At 51.1% G+C, this 19,355-nt stretch overlaps 1 protein-coding gene across 4 annotated transcripts in view; it reads left to right on the plus strand.

Annotated features, from left to right (window-relative positions):
- Nucleotides 1–4,625: 4,625 nt before the first annotated feature.
- DOT1L (DOT1 like histone lysine methyltransferase) overlaps nt 4,626–19,355 on the plus strand; it is a 79,387-nt gene continuing 64,657 nt past the window's right edge. For all 4 annotated transcript variants that reach the window (XM_021528254.3, XM_077788781.1, XM_021528257.3 and 1 more), the window contains exon 1: nt 4,626–4,764. In XM_021528254.3, the coding sequence (XP_021383929.1) occupies nt 4,684–4,764 (81 nt within the window). In that variant the 5' untranslated portion in view covers nt 4,626–4,683. The remainder of the gene's footprint in view (nt 4,765–19,355) is intronic.

The raw sequence follows: 19,355 nt of genomic DNA on the forward strand, positions 1-19,355 counted from the left end.
GAACCTCCACAAACCTCCACACCAGAAAAATTCAACTACTCCACACCAGAAAAATTCAACAGAAAATTTCAACTACTGCTGATCTGGAAGTGGATTCTTGATTCTCTGGAAGGGCCAGTGCTGCAGGTCACTGCCTGGTGTCTCTGGAAAATCATCAGTCTCTGGAACCCTGGCAGCACCCAGTGTGTCCTGGTGCAGAGCAGAGAGGAGCTGCAGGAGAGCACAGGGTGAGAGGGCAGAGAATGGGAATGGTTTGGGTTGGGAGGAACCTCAGTGCGACCCCCTGCCATGGCAGAGACACCTTCCACTATCCCAGGCTGCTTCAAGCCCTGTCCAGCCTGGCCTGGGACAATTTTAGGGATCCAGGGGCAGCCACAGCTGCTCTGGGCACCCTGTGCCAGGGCCTCCCCAGCCTCACGGAGAGGAATTCTTTCCCAAAATACCATCTAACCCTGCCCTCTTGCACTCAGAAACCATTCCCGTGTCCTGTCACTACCTGCTCTGGTCTGAAGTCCCTCTCGAGATTTCTTATAGACTCTCAGGACACCCAAAAATGCAAAAATGCAGAGCTGTCCAAGAGGACAGAGTGGCTCCCAGCTCTTGGGGATTCTCACATGTCTCAGGGGCCAGTTCAGCTCACTGAATCAGCCAAAAACAGGGCATTGCCCTTCCTTGCTTCCGTCTCTTCTTCCAGATGTAAAACTCAGAGAAATCAGTGAAAAGATGTCTGATTCAGGCAGGTGCTTCAAAATGACCCAGTCCCCACTACCTGCCAGGAGACATCAGCTCCAGCACTGAACCCCTGCATGGTGGCCAGATGGTTGGGATTCATCTGGGAAATCCTGGAAGCTTCCATTACTCTTTATTAGCAGCCCAGGAGCCTGCTTGGGCCACACAAGGACTTGGACGACAAACTGATTAAAGACCAACCTAACGAACTCAAAGAGAATTCTTTAAATGGAGCCTGCTGTGCCTTGGAGAACTCCTGCCATGTCTATTTATTTAAATTTAATGGAATTTTTGTGGTAAGCTAATTAAAAATGAATTGATTATTTAAGAGGCAGTCAGAGCAGTTTAAGCACTGCTGACTTGATGATTTTAGTGTTTTCCTTAGAAAAGTGTTCCTAGCTATGGAGCTTTCTGCACGTACAGACGTTTAAGGGGGAGAAAAAGGATACAAAGAGGGAATGGATGAGTTTGGAGCTGGCCTTGGAGCAGTTTCTGGATAAGGGAGCAGCCACGGGCACAGGAGCAGGGGCACATCCCAGCCCCCATCACAGAGCTATGCAGCTGCCCCCAATAAACAGCTCCTGTCTCTGCTGAAGGCAGAGGCCTGTCAGGAAATACAGGCGTTAAATAATGCACAAAATCCCTGTGCAGGGAATATCCTGTTCTGGTACTCGCTGGCTCTGGATGCATTTTGGGCATGGTGCATTCCCTGCCTTCCCATGAAGTACAGGGCCACAGGCAGTGACCCCAACCAGGACACCAGTTTGCAGCTCAAACAGTGGATGTCTCCATGCCACATCTCCATCCCAAAGGATTTGCAGAGGTTCACTGAATGCAGGAGGCTTTGCCTGGCCCTGGAGCCACATCCCAGAGCAGGAGCAGAGTGGATGTGATGGCATCGACACAGGGGCACCAAAGCTGAGCTCCATAGCCCCCAAGCTCCCCAGCATGCCTGAGCCACATCCTCTCCAGCACCATAAAAGAATGATGGGATTAATAAACTGGGGACAACAGCCAGGAGAGTCAGATGGCAAAAGCATCCTGCCCCGAGCCGTGTTTACTTGTCTTTGCCTGAGAAAGTGAGGAACCACAGGGGGAAGAGTGCCCAGCCCACACTGGCATGGCCGGGCAGCAGCTCCCAGCACCACGTCCACCACCAGTCGGATGGGGAAGGAATGGTTTTCCTTCCAGGTGCCATCTGGCTCTGCTGGACCCGACTGCAGGTCAGAGCTGGGCTCAGCCGTGCCCATCTGGGCTATGGGCACCTCCTCAGGATGCTCCTGTCCCACAGGGATGCTCATCCCCAGCAGACACTGGCTCCCAGCTGCTCTTCCAACCCTCAGATGGAGCCTGGCACCAGGCACAGTGTCATTGTCCCTGCCGGTGTGAGCAGGTGCAGTGGGGGGTGTGGATGCTGTGGTGGTGCTGGATGTCCTTCCCTCGGACTGCAGGACAGGGTGGCAGGGCCCCCAGATGTCCCTGCACCCCAGGCCATGCACATGTCCCTGGAAGAGAGAAATTATCACCGGAAAGACTGTGAAGGAGGAAGCTCTGGCCTGATTTTATCGCCCAGTTGGGCACCTATAGAAATGCAAACGGTGTCACCCTGCCCTGGGGACACCTATAGACATGGAAAATGCTGTCGCGGAGCCCATCACGGCCTCTATAGAGATGCAGCTCCCAGCCCCCGCCCAGGTGTCACCGCTCCCAGCCCCCACCCAGGACACTTCCCGGTTCTGTCCCTCTGCCCGGCTGGGGTGCACTCAGCCCTGCTCCCAGGTTACACCGTGTTGTAAGGCTGTAGCTGCCGCCTCAGTGCTCCCCATGCTGCTCTTGGTGCCCAGTGCTTGGTGTCTGTGGCTGATGGATTCTGTCCCCATGTCCCTCCTTCCCCGTGTCCCCCTGTCCCGTTGTCCCCTTGTCCCCACTGGACACTGCTGCGCACAGGGCTCAGCTCTGCTCCCCCATGTCAGAAAAGCTCCTCCTTGGAGCAGTGAGGAGCCCCCTGCACAGCCTGGCACACACACCCGTGTGCAATGGGGATGCCCCCTCTGTGCCCCACGTGTGACACACCCCACGACTGTGGCTGTGACCGTGTGGCACCGGGCAAAGCTCACACATCACTTGTGTGCAGACTTCACACCAAGAGCTTTGGGGGCTTGGTCCAGCGACCCATGAGCACAGCCTGGCCTAACACGAGTGTGCCAGCCGTGTGCCATCACAGGTGTGACAGCCCTGTGCCATGATGTGTGTGCCAGCTGTGTGCCATCATGTGTGTTACCCAGCCCTACAAGGCCACATGAATGTCCCATGCCAGCCTGGTGCTGTCACACAGAGTGTCCCACCCTTTTCTTGCCACACGTGTAGCACCACTGGGTTCATATGCCACCCTTGCTTTGTCATGATGGGGTTGCAGCCTGGCACCCCCCAAGCACCTTGTGCCGCCTCATGGTGTCACATGGGTGCTCCACCCTTACACAGACCCTGAGCCTCATGGCCACCCTCGCCCCGTCTAACATGTGACAATGTGGCCCGTCCTGCTCCCCTGTGCCACCCATCACACATCTGACAGCATGGCCTGTCCCACTCCTGTGCCCATGTGCCAAGCTTGGCCTTGTCACACGTCATGCCACAACCTGTTCTGCTCGCATGTGCTACTCTTGCCGTGCCACGTGTGTCACACCACAGGCCCTCCTGCTCCCATGTGCCACCCTCACCTTGTCACACATGTGTGACAGTGTGGCCTGTCCCTTCCTGTGCCCATGTGCCACCTTCGCCCCATCACACTGCAGCCCGTCCCGCTCCCGTGTGCCGTGTGCCACCCTAGCCCTGTCACACACGTGTCACACTGCAGCCTGTCCCGCTCCCATGTGCCACCCCAGCCCTGTCACACGCGTGTCACACTGCAGCCCATCCTGCTCCTGCATGCCATGTGCCACCCTGGCACTGTCACATGCGTCTGACACCATGGCCTACGCTGCTCCTATGTACCATGTGCCACCCCGGCCCTGTCACACGCGTGTCACACTGCAGCCCATCCCGCTCCCGTGTGCTATGTGTCATATGCCACCCTGGCCCTGTCACATGCGTCTGACACCATGGCCTGTGCTGCTCCCATGTACCATGTGCCACCCCGGCCCTGTCACACGCGTGTCACACTGCAGCCCGTCCCGCTCCCATGTGCCACCCCGGCCCTGTCACACGCGTGTCACACTGCAGCCCGTCCTGCTCCCGTGTGCCGTGTGCCACCCTGGCCCTGTCACACGCGAGTCACACTGCAGCCCGTCCCGCTCCCGTGTGCCATGTGCCACCCTGGCCCTGTCACACGCGTGTCACACTGCGGCCCATCCTGCTCCTGCATGCCATGTGCCACCCTGGCCCTGTCACACGCGTGTCACACTGCAGCCCGTCCCGCTCCCATGTGCCACCCCGGCCCTGTCACACGTGCCCGAGCCGCACCGTGCCGGTGCCACCCGTGTCACACCGCCCTGCCGGGGGTCCCGTGCCCGCGCGGGGGGGGCCGCGGGAGCGCGCGGGGCCGCGGGAGCGCGCGCGGCGCGGGGGCAGCTGAGGACAGGGGGAGGGAGGGGAGGGAAGGGAAGGGGGGAGGGACCGCGGGGCCGCGCCCGCCCCTCTCCCCGCCCGCCCCCTCCCCGCGTCTGTCGCGTCGCTCGGGCCCGGCCCGGCCCGGCCCCGGCGCCTCATTGTGCTTCGCCTCACGCCGGCCCAAGATGGCGGCGGCGCCCGAGAGCCCCGCGAGCCGCCAACGACAATAGAGGGAGGGACGGGACCCGCCGCCCCCCGGCACCGGCCGCCCCTCCCCGCCGCTCCCGCCGCCCCCCGCCCGCCGCACCGCGCCCACGCCCCCGGCCCGGCCCGGCCGCCGCACCCCGCCCCGGCCGGCCCCTCTAGCATGGTGCGGGGCCGCCGCCGCCTCGTCCTCCCGCTGCCGACATGGGCGAGAGGCTGGAGCTGCGGCTGAAGTCGCCCGTGGGAGCCGAGCCCGCCGTGTACCCCTGGCCGCTGCCCGTCTACGTGAGTATGGCCCGGCCCCGCACCTGCCCCGCGCCCTGTCAGCGCCCCGGCCCTGCCCCGGCCCTGGCAGCCGCCGGGCGATCGCTCAGCGCCGGCCCTTGCCGGGATCCGTCGGGATCGCCGCCCCCCGTGCGGGAACCCTCCCGCAGCCCCGGCCCCGGGTGCCGCCGCCGCTCGCCTGGAAGTCAAATCCCCAATTTCATTTTATAATTGGTTGACTAAACCGAAGGGCGGGGAGGAGGAGGACTGGTTAATGAAAAGTTTTCGTGTTTTCCTCGCGCTGGGCTCGTGTAACCGGTTAATAACCGGTGCTGCTGCGAGCGGGGTGGAATCCAGGGATTCTGGATGGGGGAATAGCGCTTAAATTATGAATGGCCTCGGGTGGTCGTGGGGACCCCAGGACCGGCCGCAGAGTGGGAATAAACAGCGGCCAGCGGCGGCTGTGGGTCTGGAGGCAGCGCCGGTGTCTGGGGCTGCCGCCAGTTCCCCTCCAGCCGTGCCCTTGGAGCTCCCCTTTTATTTATCCCGAGGAGAATTCGAGCCAGCCGCAATCCTCGTGCTTCCAAATAAAATGTCACTTGTCCTTGCTTAGCTACCGAGCGGCGTTTTTTCTTAACTTGCCTGACTTTCTCCCGAGCCCGGACGAGCGATGTGTGACCTTGATAACAATGTCCATGTTCAAATTAGTGACAATCCCACGAGAGGCGAAAGGCTCCGGGGAGGGTATTTTTGGATGTGTGTAGGCTTCCTATCAACCCTTGAGCAATTTCTCTCCCTAACTGCGTGTAGCCCCTCGGAGCACAGTTTGCAAAGGCAAAACGTCTCTCTGTATGTTTACTTGGCGCAGGCACTGTTGATTATCCCCGCGTTCCAGGCTGTGCTGTTGTACGTGAGCCGTTTCCCGGCGAGAACACGCCGGGACGCACAGGCTGGGGCAGCTGATACTGCTGATGTTGTTGCTCGCTTTGGCAATCGCTTGTGTGTGAGTGATTAGGACTATATCGCTCGTGGCAGGGAGAGACGGCTGCCTGCTCCTATCTGCCGCCTGCCTTTCGGGGCTGCTGCTGTAGCCGTGCCTTTCCAAAACATCCTCCATGCAGTGCTGTTCCCGGCGTGTCTCCCAGCACACACTGGTTAAACGCAGCCTTTCCTGTTTGGGCAGCTCTGTCAGTGTTGGCGGGCGCGCGCTCTGCTCAAATTGTCAGAAACTGAAAGTACAAGCGATGACCGGGTTCGGTTTTCCTCGCCAAATATTAACTCGTGTCCGCCCCGCCATCCACCCCCCCCTCTCCGAGCGGGTTGTGTGAAGCGGAGGTTAAAGATTACGCGGGACAGGGATTGTTCTGGGAGGGAGAGATGGTTTTATGTCTGTTCACAGAGACTCCTGCGGGCTTAAAAACCTAAAAACCGAACCCCCCGCCCTTTATTAAGGGTGAAACGTGTGTTTTGCAGCATTGGAAATAAGGATTTAGTTGGTTTGGGAGAACTTGAGCAGTTGTTTTTGAGGATGGCAGAATAAGTCGAATTTCTTCTCAGTTAATCAGAAATGCGGATGGTGGTGGTGGTGGGCGGGGGGTGTGATCCCCCCCATGTACTGAGAAATACCACAAACATCCTGCCCTTAAACCGTCCGCTTGGCATCGCCAGCTTTCCCAGAGTAATTCCCGAGTGGGTGTTTCACCCGGAGCCGAGCAGCATCGCGCCGCGGGGAGCTCCGGCGAGCGGAGCGCAGCGGCCGCGGCTCCGGCCGGACCCTGGGGCTCTGCACACAAATCCCCGTGTCCGTGGCAGCGCTTGGCCTGCTGACATCGTGCTCTGCTGAACTGCAGCCGCGCTTTCCCCGCGCTGGCGCGGCCCCGAGCTGCCGGCAGAGCTCGGCTCGCTTTGACGTAAGCAGAACATTTCTTAGTTTCACCGCCCGTGGTTCCGATGAAGCAAGGTGGGATAGCTGAGGGGAGGAAAAAAGAAACCCACACCACGCTGGTTCGAGGAGTTTTATTTAGCAGCGTTCTGGTTGCTTCCTGTTGTACTCTGTGAGACGTGTTTTCCGAGGAGGGCTGTAGGGAAAGGGAACGGGAAACTCACGGTCCCGGCAGGTTATTTTTGGTGAGAGCAGCAGCAGTGGCAGGGAGTCATCTTTCCCAACATCCGAGGCTGTGTAGTGTCAACCTGCTGCGTGCCCGGGCTCCGTGCTGTGATGTAACCCTGCCTTGAGTAACTTGGCTATTTTTATGCTCTTACTACATCTTAAATTAGCGGCGTCAGTGTTGCTGCGTTGAAGGCTGGTCTCTCCTATTAATGGACGTCTGGGTTAATACCGTGTCTCTTTATTGCTGGGCTGCTGCTTATTTCGTGTAGAATAGGAAAAGTGGGGTCTCTCCAGACTGCTGAGTCCGGATAATAGCCCGGCTGACAACCCTGTGCTTGTTGGGATGCTAAAAGAGCCGGGGAGGCTGATGTGAAACATGTATTTCCCTCCGAGTCTAATTAGGGCCGTGGGAGGAGAGAGAGCGGCGGCGGTGGTGCAGCTCCAGCCTCCCACTGGCTTCCACACAAAACTGAAAGTGCGGCTCCTTCCCCCGCCTTCCGCCGCCTCAAAGGAAAGGCCACGGTGCCCTAATGAAGCCGTGGTGAGCCGTGCTGGCCGTGCCACACTGTGATGAGTAAGTTGAATAGTGCATGGTGAGTAATCTCTCCTCATGACTCACAAAATATTTTCTGATGTTGACCTCTGTTTTTGTGACTGCCCCGCTTAATCAGAGCTGAAGTGAGTGTACTCTTTTGTGTGCTGGTTAACTCCTCGGCTCCCACGTATCTGCCCCACTTTTTGCTGGTGCCAGGTATCAAGAGACCCAGGGATATGGTGTTGAAATTTTAATTTTGATACTACGAAAGATACAGGCCTGGATAAAGGAAGTATTTGGGTGAGAGATCAGAGTTATTTGGCCTAACCAGTCTTAAATAGTCTACTGCTGGTGAGGATGGCATTTGCTGTCGTACTTGAAGTGTTGCTAAGCATAGCTTGGTACTCATAATTTAGATCTGAAGAGTTTAAGGGGTGAAGTCCCGTTGTGTAGTTTTAAGGCTTGCAAATATTTTTTTCCCTGAGAATTTTTCTTAAAATGGTTCTTTCTCTTGTCTCTGACTTCTACTATAGTTAAACTTGAGTATGGATTAGGTTTAAATGTAGAGATTTTTCGTTTTATACCACAGTAAGGCCTGCCTGATCTGTGAGGTGTCTCAGGTTGTACTTTGAACTCCTGACAAGTTCCTGTGTAAAATTGCAGGCTGTTGTGTGTGCAGGAGTAAGAAAGGGGTTGGGGTGTTGTGGGGTGGATCAGCATTACAGTCTGGTCTGGCAGGGTTCTGCTGATCTATGTGTGGCACCAGAGAGGGATTGCTTGCACAGAGAGCTGAGCAACAAGAGGCTCAGAGCTGCTGAAGCTGATAGTTGTCCCCAAAATCCATGTTTGCTGGGCTGCACCCTATTGGAGCAGGGAGTTGGTGAATGGAAAAGCCTGTTTGCAGTCTGTCAAAGAGAGGAAGCACTCTGTGCTTCATTGATTTGCTCTCCTTAAGGCCTGCACTGCAGGTTGGCAGTGCTCCGTGTCAGTGGGGACAGGAGGCACAGCCATGTGCTGAAGGAGGCCCTGCCTGTGCAGGGCTCTTGTGGCACCGTGTCCTTGACCCCGCTGGCTGCAGGTGACTCTGCCTGCCGTGTTCAATAGGGTGCAAGTCCCTTCCAGGTCCAGAATGAGCCATCTGCCTCTTGTGCTCTGTTCACTGCTGGGTGGCATTCCTATGGAAGGCCCTGCAAGCATCTCTGTGCATCAGGTTGTTGTGGGTTGTGTGGGGTTGAGTTGTGACAGCGCCTGGGAACTCCTCCTGCAGCCCCTGGGGATCCATGTAGGGTTGTACTCTGAGCAAATTATGGACTGTTTTGGCTAGGAAGAGACCTTAAAGCTCATCTTGTTCCACCCCTTCCATGATTTCAGGTTGCTCCAAGCCCTGTCCAAGCTGGCCTTGGCACTTTCAGGGATGAGGCAAATACAGCTGCTCTAGGCAACCTGTGCCAGGGCCTCACCACCCTCAGAGGGTTCTATTTACCATATGGTGATACCATTTTTTTTTTCATCTACCGATTTTATTCCCTTTTTCCAGCCTTTGACTGTCCCAGGAGGGGACAGTCCTGGTCATGCCACTGTGCACATCTTACCAGGGTGAGATGCCTCTGCCCTGAGCTGCTGGAGCTTAAACCTCCAAATCAGCACCTGTGATGAGAAGTCTGGCTTGAATAATTAATTAATTTGTTTGTGCTCCTCATCATTACTGCTGACTTTCCACTCAGCTGTGATGGCAAGAAAATTCTCATTTTCTAATTGAGTGTTGTCAGAGCATCACCCTGCACCTGGAGGTGTGTGTGTGGCTGCTACTGGGAGTAATGGGATACAAGCTTCTTACTACTAGATGCTTTACAGGTGGGAGGGTGCAGAGTGTGGGTTCTGGTTTATTTTCTCTCTGCTGTTGAGATCCGGCTGATACCATTCTGTCACCAAAGGAATGTGCAGGGAGACCTCAAGGGCAGGGAGTGTTAATGAAAATCACAGCCCAGCGGGGATTGTCACCTTTGAAATTAAAGATCAACGGTGGAGATGAATAACAAACCTTGTCTGAGAATTTAATCCTTTTTTTTGTGCCTGTCACTCAGCTTTCCTGGGAAGAGTTTCTGTGATGCATGGCTTTGACTTCCCAGGCATCCAGGCAGGTGTGGGAGTGCCATAGAATGGTGCCGTAGATGATTTTGGGAAGGACCTAAAGAAAACCTGAATTGTTCCCTTGGGGTTGGAGCTGCCCTGCTGCCGAGGGTGGTCCTGTGCATCCTCTGCCACAGATCCATGCCATGGGATCCTCATTCCATGCCCACTGCCCTCCTGTGGGATGAGCTGATGGGAAACACGTTTTGCACGTGCTGCTGGTTTTTCCCTGGGACCAGCCTGAGCTGGAGGGGGAAGGTGAAGCCCCACTGATCCTCCCTGCGGTTGGGAGTGTTGGTGCCTGTGGAGCTGTGTGTGGGGCGGCTCTGGGAACGGGATCGTTGGCAGTATCTGGGCTGGAAAAAAATGTTGCTGTGTTTTCAGAGGCGGCCCCCCGCCCTGCTCTGTGAAATGTGAGTCAGGTTCTGCCCGGGGCAGCCGGCCCTACAAAGGAGGCAGAGGAGGAAACTGTTGCTCTGCCTTTGCCAGGCAAAAACCTCCTCACCCCCTGAGTAATCGCCCAGAAATTCGGCTGAGTCTGGGGGGGTTTTCCCTGTTGCTGCAGCTTGTTGGGAAATGCTTGTGGGGATGACTAATCACTTAGCAAAAGCTTGTCTAGTGAGGGAAAGGTTTGAACGCTTGAGCACAGTTCTGATTTCTCAGCGCCTCTCTCTCTTTGCCTGACCTCCCCAGTTGTAAAAACACCTGGAGTGGGGAGAGCATGCAGCGTGAAGCTGGGAAATACTGACTCAGTCGTTTCAAAAGCACTCGGGTTCCTCTGCTGCCCAGCAGATCACAGAGCTGGCACAGTCACATCATTTTTCCTGCCCTTTTCCCCAGTGCCAGAGGGACTCGGGAATGTGCTCTTGGGGGGCACAAGAGCCCTACAGCGTTAATTGTGCAGCACGTGGGCAGCACAGAAGAGCAGTTTCCTTCTGGGCTTTACCCTTTGAAGTAGAACTTGCCCTGAGTGACAACCGGTGCTTGTTCAATGCTCAAACTCCTTTGTTCCAAGCCCTGACCCGTTGGATACAAGATAAATAATGAGTTCAGTTAGCAGACATTTTTTTTTTGCCCAGTGTGAAAAGTGGAAGTTGGTCTCTTGTCTTGCATTTTAAAGACCACACTAGTATTTATTTTATTATATAACTGATTTATCTGAAAGACAACTGTTGAAAGACAGAGTAGGTGTCCAAAATTGCTTGTTTTCCCCCTTTCATTCGTCAGCAGATGAGTGAGGATTAATGTTCTTGTCCAGGCCAAAGTTCCAGCCCAGGCAATTCAAATTTATCTACCAAAAATTCACCCATCAGCTCCAGTTGGACACAGCACTGAAAGCTTTCAGTGTGCCAAGGGAAATCCATGCCCCCACATGCAGCTCCAGCTCTTGTCCTTCATGGCAGCCTTATTATATATGGAGATGATTATCCTTTCAAGTCTCAGATACAGGACTGAATTGTGTTGCCTCTGGGAATTTAGGCAAAATATCTTACCTCTTGGTATGTGAGATTTATGGGGGATTTAATCACCCTTCTCCCCAGACATCCATATGTCTACTTTTGTACTCTTCCTTCTTTCTTTTCCCCCTTTCTCATTTATTTGCTTTTTTTTCCCTTCCTGCTTTGAGTTAACCTTTAACAGTCTGATTAAAGTTTTGCACTGTAATGATCAAGACCAGGATCAGGGGTGGGGTGAATTTTTTGTCACTTACAGTGTCTTTTATCACAGATTGATAATCATAAATTGTCTCAACATATTTTTGCTGAAATTATTTTCTCCTTCCTAACAGAAGGAGGAAAAGTTAATGTTAGGAATTGTGAACATGTTTACTTTCATGGTAATTATTAAAGACAAAACTAACTCTGAAGAGGAACAAGAAATAAAACTGAATAGAAGAGTTGGGCACATGCTGCTAGAGCTATCGAATGAAGTAGGGACTATTTTTAGAGCATAGGAAGAGGGTGAGTATATTTTACAGCAGGAAATGATGCTTTCATAGATAGGAGCAGATCAGTGAATAACGAAAAAGTTCCTGTTCAGAGTATTTTGGTTTGTTCATTTCACGAGTGAATGAGAGTTTTCTAAAAATTTACGCTGAAAGGACTTTGTAGTGTTGGATGAAAAGTCTAAGGAACTACTGAAGACAAAATGAAGCATTGGAAAACTTTTCTGAACCAAATCCTGGAGAAAGTTCTGAATTAAGTTTCTTAGTAAAAATGAATGGGTTTTAATAGTGTGTTATTTTCTGTGTACTGTGAAGGGCAGCTTCCTGAGGTTATGTAATTAATGTCTCATTTACTTCAAGCTCAGCAATATTATTAATATTTGACACTTCTAAAATTCTAACAACTGTGAGCTTTTGAAGCTTCTCATTCATTCCTCAGCTGGATTCCCACTGGGCTGCAGGTGGTTCTCCCTGGTTCCCACATCTGTTGGCAACCAGACCTGGGAGATCAGGTGCTGGCTCGGGGTGGCCTCTTACCTCTGGGGCTGAGTTTAGAGTCTTTGTGGATTTACCTTGGCTTCCACCCCTGCTCATTACAGCAAACAGTCATTTGAAATTCTGCAGTCTGTGAAGAATACATTGTAATATTGTAGGGTCATTTATAAGTCTTTAAAGTAAAAGCTTATGGAAATGGTTGGTGGCTGGAAGTTGATGTCTGCTGTTCAGAACCTCCACTGGATCGCTGCTGTGCTCCACAAGTTGAAGCTTATAAAGGAAAACACATATGTATTATTCCCTTTTTTTTTTTTTTTGTACCTAACAAAACTCCACTCCCAGTGAGCTCCAGAAAGAGTATAAGATTTTACTGCTCATTTCTGTTATGTGGAATATTTATGTGTATTAAGTAGGAGCAGAATTTCTGAGCTGTCCAAGACTTGAGTTATCTTTACAGAATATAAAGTGGTTATTTAAGATGTTGTCTCACCAGTTTTCCCTGCAGGAGATGGGGCTCAGGTTGTGCCATGAGCTTCCTCCCAGTTCCCACTGAGGGTGTGGGAAGACCCTGGGCTTGAGAAGGAGACGGTGGCTGCTTTCAGTACCAACAATTTTGGGACTGTGTGTTGATTTCTTCCCTTGGGTTCTGTGTGCAGGTTTGTTTCTGGCAGTGTGGATGATCAGAGATGTCTCCTGCTCTCCTGTCCTGCATGGGTTTCCCTGCTAGCACAGCTGTGGCTCCTGGGGGGGGTGCAGGCCTGCAGCTGAGACATCTGCAGGTAGAAATTGCTCTTGTCATCTCCGTTCCCTTGTGCTGAGCTGCTCTCACCCTTGGAGAGCAGTGTTTGTGAGCTGGGCTGGGTTGAAAGGGAACTGAGCAAAAACCCCACAAAGGTTTGGTTTTAGTTCAGGCCTCCCCTGCCTTTGCTGTGTGCGAGCACAGGCACTGCTGGTCCAGAGCAGGAGGTGACTTTTGGGGAAGTGGTGGCAGGGCAGGTGGCTGGGTGGGGTTAAACTGTCTGTGAAATGGTGGCAGGGCTGCCTTCCTCTGTTTCAGGGAGTGAGAGCCCAGCAGTTCCCTCTGTCCCAGAACAAGCAGTGCTGGATTCTTGTGCATGTGCACATGGGATCACCACAGCATCTGCCCCCTGCCTGCAGCTGCCTTGGTGTGGGCAGGGTGTGTCACTGCCTAAAACACACCTGGGAGGGCAGTAGGACACACCAGTGAATTGCTGTTTTACCAAAATAATTGCATTCCTCTATGTGTTCTGTTTATGTTAAAATACATTATGTTACTTATTCTAACATAAACATTATTTTAAGCTGTTTTTTGCATAGTAGAATTACTTCTTTCGTCTGGCTCATCCTGCTGTGGCTGTCCTGTGTGCCTCCAACACTCCTGCAGGCTGATTGTATGTTAATGGATTGACCCAGCCCCTCCTGCACGTACCAGGGGAACCATTCCCTCCTGCATCTGTGCAGTGTCCGTAGCAACAGTTGGGATTGCTGCGTGAAAGGCAAAACTGTGTTACAGTGCTTGAAGCAGCAGCAGTGAAAGTGCAATCCCTGTTGCAACCATGCTAAATCATTATCCAGAGCAGTTTGGATCTTCTTTCTCAATGCCTGTTTCCTTTGTTCGTTTATTTTGGAGCTTGGACCAACCTTTTCTTTTCATTTGAATGTCCTTATGTAGTCATTAAGGAGGCCATAGTGACCACTATGTTTTCCAGTTGGTTTTGTGTGACAGTAACCTAGAAACTACTGAAACTACCTCAGGCTTTTCTGCCTCCTGCTGTGTGGGAGATGGGCTTCAAAATGCAGTCTTGGGAGCTCTTCCTTCCCTTGTCTTTTCTTTCCTGAAACTGGGAGAAAAAGATGGAAACAAGGTATTCTCTGCAGGAGATCTCTTTTTATACATTCTAATAAAAAAGTATTCTTGTGAATGTCCTTATGCTTTCTTGATTAAGGGAATAACAGTAATTGGGTGGTTCAGAGGAGGCTTTTGGTCTTTGTCTCTTGTGGTAAGAAAAATTGTGCTATGGTTGTTGCTATGGAAGCTAAAATGGCACAATCTTGATTTGGGATAAAATCTGGTAACATTAAACCAAGTCCTGCTATCCAATATGGAATACTGCATGGAACAGGCTTTCCCTTTCCCTTACTCAAGGCTTAATTGGCATTTAAACACAAGACAAACACCTGAAAATGCTAAGTGGTGGGAGGCAGAGCTGGCAGGACATGGAGCCTGTGATCCTCCCTTCTTGAGCAGTTCCTGGCTGCTGCAGTGGCTGGAAGTGCTTTGGGTTTTCAGAGACTCTTGTGACCCTCTTGTGTTCAGGGTGTTGGCCATGGACGTGCCCTGGCCAGGGGGACTCTGCTGGTGGGTCTCTCTAGGTGGGTTAAGTGAAATTAAACCCTGTGGGAGGAGGAACACAAACTTGTGACAGGCTGAAACCCCTGGTTTGTGAGAGCATCTGTGTGCCATGCAGAATGCTGGATCTTTCCTGGCTCCCAGGGAAGCTGCAGTGGCTCATGTTGCCATTCCTGGTGTCCAGAGAAACCCTTATCATCCTCCCCAGATGGAAGGAAGCAAGGGGCTTGAAAGAGGCACTTGTCCCACCAGCATTCTGCAAGATTGATTGGCTTTTCCTAATCCATCTTTTTGATCTCTGCTAACCATCTTGTCTGCAGCTGCAACATCCTCTCCTTTGGATTTATGGACTGCTGCCTGGGGAGAGAGAGCTGCCACTGCAGGCAAGCAAGCTGTTGTTTAAAGCCAGGGGCTGGTGGGACTGACCTCTTTTGTTTTGCAAGTTAAATGGGTCATGTGGAGATCAGAATTTGACAAATCCCAATGACTTCTGTTAATCCATGAGTGGGGTCAGTGTCCAGGAGCTGGGAGGAGCTGGTGTTACATTGGAGGCTGGAAGTGTATCCAGGCAGGTCATTAAAAGGTACACAAGGTTGCCATTGAATTCTTTGTAACTGACTTGTTTCAGCTTTGGTTTAACACATCTGGCAGACCGGGGAAAGCTGTAGGAGATCTGTCCCTCCCGCTCTGCCCCTGCTTGACCACAGCTGCTTTTCACATTTCTGAAGAGCTGCTTTGGTCACCTGGCCTGTTCTTAGGAGAGGAAGCATGGTCTGGTGAGCCAGAACTGGCTCTGAAAGGGCAAGGGTTGCTTTGCTGTGGGACAGTTTAGTCTGGGCAGCCAAAGCTATGCCCAGATATGTTCCTGCCAATGAAGGATATGATAAAGGGTCATAAAAGTCTGTGTGTTGCTGGGAGAGTGAAAGATTGAAGGGGACTGAGCTGTATTTATTTTTTTTGCAAGAGCTTATCCAGGTTTTCACAGCATTTGTTGGCTGCTCAGGTCTGTAGGCTTTTTGTGCTACCTTTTCACTACCTGTGAAGATGATGTAGTCCCACAAAGATGCCTCTTTCAGAGAGTCATGGAATCCCAGATTTGGGTTGGAAGGGACTTTAAACTCATCCAGTACCACCCTTGCCATGGGCAGGGAGACCTTCCACTATCCCAGGGTGCTCCAAGCCTTGTCCAGCCTGAATGTGGCATAGCTTGGCATGTGGGGAAATAAAATTTAGAAAAATATGTTGTTCACCCTCAAGCCCCAATTTAGGCTTACCCCAAGGCTAGGCACAGTTTTGTAAGAAGAATTCAAATAAAAAAAGATGTAAATTTGGGAGGACACTGGAGTGGTGTTTCTTGCCTGCAGGCAGTGCTGGCTGCCCAGTTTAACTGAACAAATTCTTTGTGTTTGAGGATGGAAACCAGAACATTTAAAACTGTTGCTTTAGGTTACAGATTCACTTTAGACTATGGATTGTTGCACTGGGGGTTAACTGTTGTGTACAAACACACCCAGGAGTCTGGGATATGGTAGTGGATCACAGAATTAAATCAAAATCTTGCCATTTAAGTATCTTAAGGGATGTTAGTTTGAAGATTTTATGTAACCAAAGAAGCCACACCTGGAGAAGGAGTGTAGGGCTTTGTGTTCAGGGAGAATTACAAACCCTTCCTGCAGCCAACTTGTGGCAAAAATGTTCCCAGCTCTAATTTATACCTTCCCTTGCTCTTGAAGGGTGTTCTGTAGAGATGTCTGATTTGGCTGTTTTTAGTAGGAATTTGGTGCTTTGTAGAAGGAAGCTGTGCACAGATAGCTGAGCTGGGGCTGGTGCTGATCATGTCATGCACGCCGTCATCTCTTAGGGTTATTATTGGGGTGTTATTGGGGCTGCTTTAGTTTTCTCACCCTGGTGGCAGAGGAAGAGCTGTGAGTGCTGCTGAGTCCTGGAACATCCTGAGCTGGAAGGGACCCCCAGGGATCAAATCCAGCCCCTGTCCCTGCCCAGACCCCCCAACAGCCCCACCCTGAGCAGCCCTGAGAGCGCTGTCCAAACGCTCCTGCAGCTCTGGCAGCCTCGGGGCCGGGACCATTCCCTGGGGAGCCTGGGCAGTGCCCAGCACACTGAGTTCTGGTCATATTGGTGATTTAAAAATTTAATTTAACAAACAAAGAATGTGATCATAGAAAAGGATAATGATTGCTTCAATATGCATATTTGAAAAAAGCTTTTGGGCACTGTCTTATCTGGCTTTCAAATCACACGTTAGGACTTCTCATATCTGCAAAATACAAAATGTCTCTTTTATGAGGAGATGAAGGGAAAGATTGAACTCTTAAAAATTGCTCTGTGGTTCAACCTGCATGGCCTGAAGGGCAACACGAGAACTCAGCTCTGTGTGTGTGGGACAGGAGCTCTGAGTGCTGGGGCCACTGGTGTGCTCAGTTACAGCAGTGGGGCTGTTCCTGGCCCCAAACTCCTGTGCTGAGAGTTGTAGGAATGTGTGGCTGGAGAAACCTGTTGTAAGAATCACAAGGATGAAGCTGTTCAGTCCTGCTGGCTGAAACTGCTCCACTGTTTTCCATAGAATATGTTGGATGCTCTTTGATATGACTTTTGACAAAGTGTCTGCTTTCTTTCTGTTATTTTTTCCAATGAAATATCTTGGCAAAAACTATTGAACTTTCTCTGGGAACTCATGTTTTAATTTAAAATTCAGCATTTAGGTTGAGGACTAGAACTCTGTGAAAAGTTCAGCTGGAGAGAGTTGGCTGCAACAACTCAATGTGTGTTTAAGTTTGGTTTGTTTAAAACTTGTGAAGAGCTTTGGGCAGTCTCAATAATTACTGGAGACTGCAACTCTTTAAATACTTTCCACGTTAAAGAGATAAGGTTGATTGTGAAAGGCTTCCATTTATGTGGCTCAGAAGATTCCAAGGGCCTCTCAGACAACGTAAGTACAGGAACATTGGAAAGTACATGCAGGCCAGGAGCAGCACGTAGTGCTCCATCCCCTCCAGTGCAGGGAGGAGGGAAGGAGGGAGAGCAGCAGCCTGGAGTGGGAGGAGGGTGAATGGAGCTGCTCTTTGTGACAGGGAGCACCGTGGTGGCATCATCTCGTGACTGGGAACAGAACACAGAGGCTGCTTGAGCTCGGCCAAAAAGCTCCTGCACGTGGGATTCCAGGATTGATGGAGTGTGTGGGAGGCTCTTCCCCAGGAGCTTCCACTGCCAAAGCCCTGTGGCTGTCAGAGTCCAGCATGACACATGAGCACAACCTGCCTGCAACCCGAGTCATGGGCGCTGCAGCTGGGAAAAATAATATAAACGCCCTGAACTGAGCCAAAAGCCTCAAACTCAGAGCTCTGGCTGAACGGAAGAAGCTTCAGGCCACCTTTGGGGGTGCAGGGTTGGCTCTTGGCTGAGCAGGGTGAGGTTGATCAGGCTGCTGGTGCTGCAGCAGAGCAGGAGTCACCATCCATCCTCCCAGGCTGCTGATTCAGTGCTCATCCATCCCCTGGGGCTCTGAAGGATCCAGGTTAAAGCTGCTGCTCCCAGCTCTGCTGTGTGTCTGACCTGCACCACTGCATCTGCTTGGGGTGCTGATGGAGCAGGGTCAGGATTTGGGGGGGGGGGGTTCTGTGGGAAATGGATTTGTAGAGAACTTTCAAAGTTTGATAGAAGGTGTATACAGTATGTATTTGTCAAGTTTGAGATAAATGCTGACTTAGAAATGCCATGGAATGAGAAAGACATTGTTGAGAGAGAAATGGAACTAGAAATAAGTTTTGAAGGATGGCTTTACAAATAAAATTAGATACTTTAGAGAAATAGAATTATGAAAGATGCAGTGTAGTGGGACTCATGAGGGGTAGTTTTAGATGATTTGCTTTAAGGCATTTACATCTTGGTGTGACAAAAACTAAGTCAAGAAATGTTTATAATGTATTGTAATTAGGAAATAGTTGGTTACTAATTGTGATGAATTATAACATCTATATTGTTTCACCCTTCACATGAGACTAAAAATAGAATAAAAGTTTTTGAAACACCTCTCAGTTGTCTCATCTCTGGGTCAGAAAAGAGCATAATCCTACAGTTTCTATTCCATTTGCCTTTTGGTTGCCTCAGACTCTGCCAATGCCATAACCAATTGCCTGAGCACAGATGTGATGCCTGTTGCTGTTCAACATCTTTTCTGATTAAATCATACAACCATAATGATGAAACAGAGCTGGAAGTTTCTCTAAGAAAAGAGAAGCTGCTCTGTACTCCTTTCAGATATGTTTTCCCCTTCCATCAATTTTCCAGAGCAGCCAGCTCTGCTTTGAAGAAATGTAGGAGATCCTACTGAATTTTTAATTTTTTTTTTTTTTGCGAGATTTACTTGACACCTTGGGGGCTTCTCTGCTCAGCCAAAGTCTGTTAGAGAGCAAAGTAAACTTGGGAAGTGTTTCAGCATGGGGAGTTCAGCAGCAGTAGAAGTGGAACTGGTTTGGATTTCTTTACTCCTAGATAATGTCACAAACTAAGCTCAAAAGCCCCTTCTGCTTGGAGTTTCCACGTGAGGTTCTGCAAAGTTACTTAAATTGGCTGAGCCGTAGTTGTACATGTGAATTGTGATTTATTATTACTATTTTTTAGATTGAGTTTTTTACTTCTTAACCCAAGAACAGGAGAATCTGTTAATTAAATAATTTTTGTCACTTATAGGGGCGCTTTCATGAACAGCTGCAGGACAAGGGGTCTCTCATGTGCTCTGCCCACACTACAAGTGTCCAACCCCAGCAGTGGGGAATAGAACTTCCTCCCAGGAAATGGTTATGCCAGAATAAGCCTGAATTCACTTTTCCTGTATAATGTGCTTATGTTGATAAAGCAAATTGTGACTCTGCAGGAACACAGTTTATTGGGAGAGCTGGATAAGCCCAGGGGGGCTCTGCTGGGATAATTCTGCATGGAGTGAAACATGAACATTTCTGCCAGATGTTTATGGATGAGCTGCTGTCCTGGGTTATTCTTACACTCG

This window comes from Lonchura striata, chromosome 28 (assembly GCF_046129695.1).
Source record: "Lonchura striata isolate bLonStr1 chromosome 28, bLonStr1.mat, whole genome shotgun sequence".
Classification (NCBI taxonomy): Eukaryota; Metazoa; Chordata; class Aves; order Passeriformes; family Estrildidae; genus Lonchura; species Lonchura striata.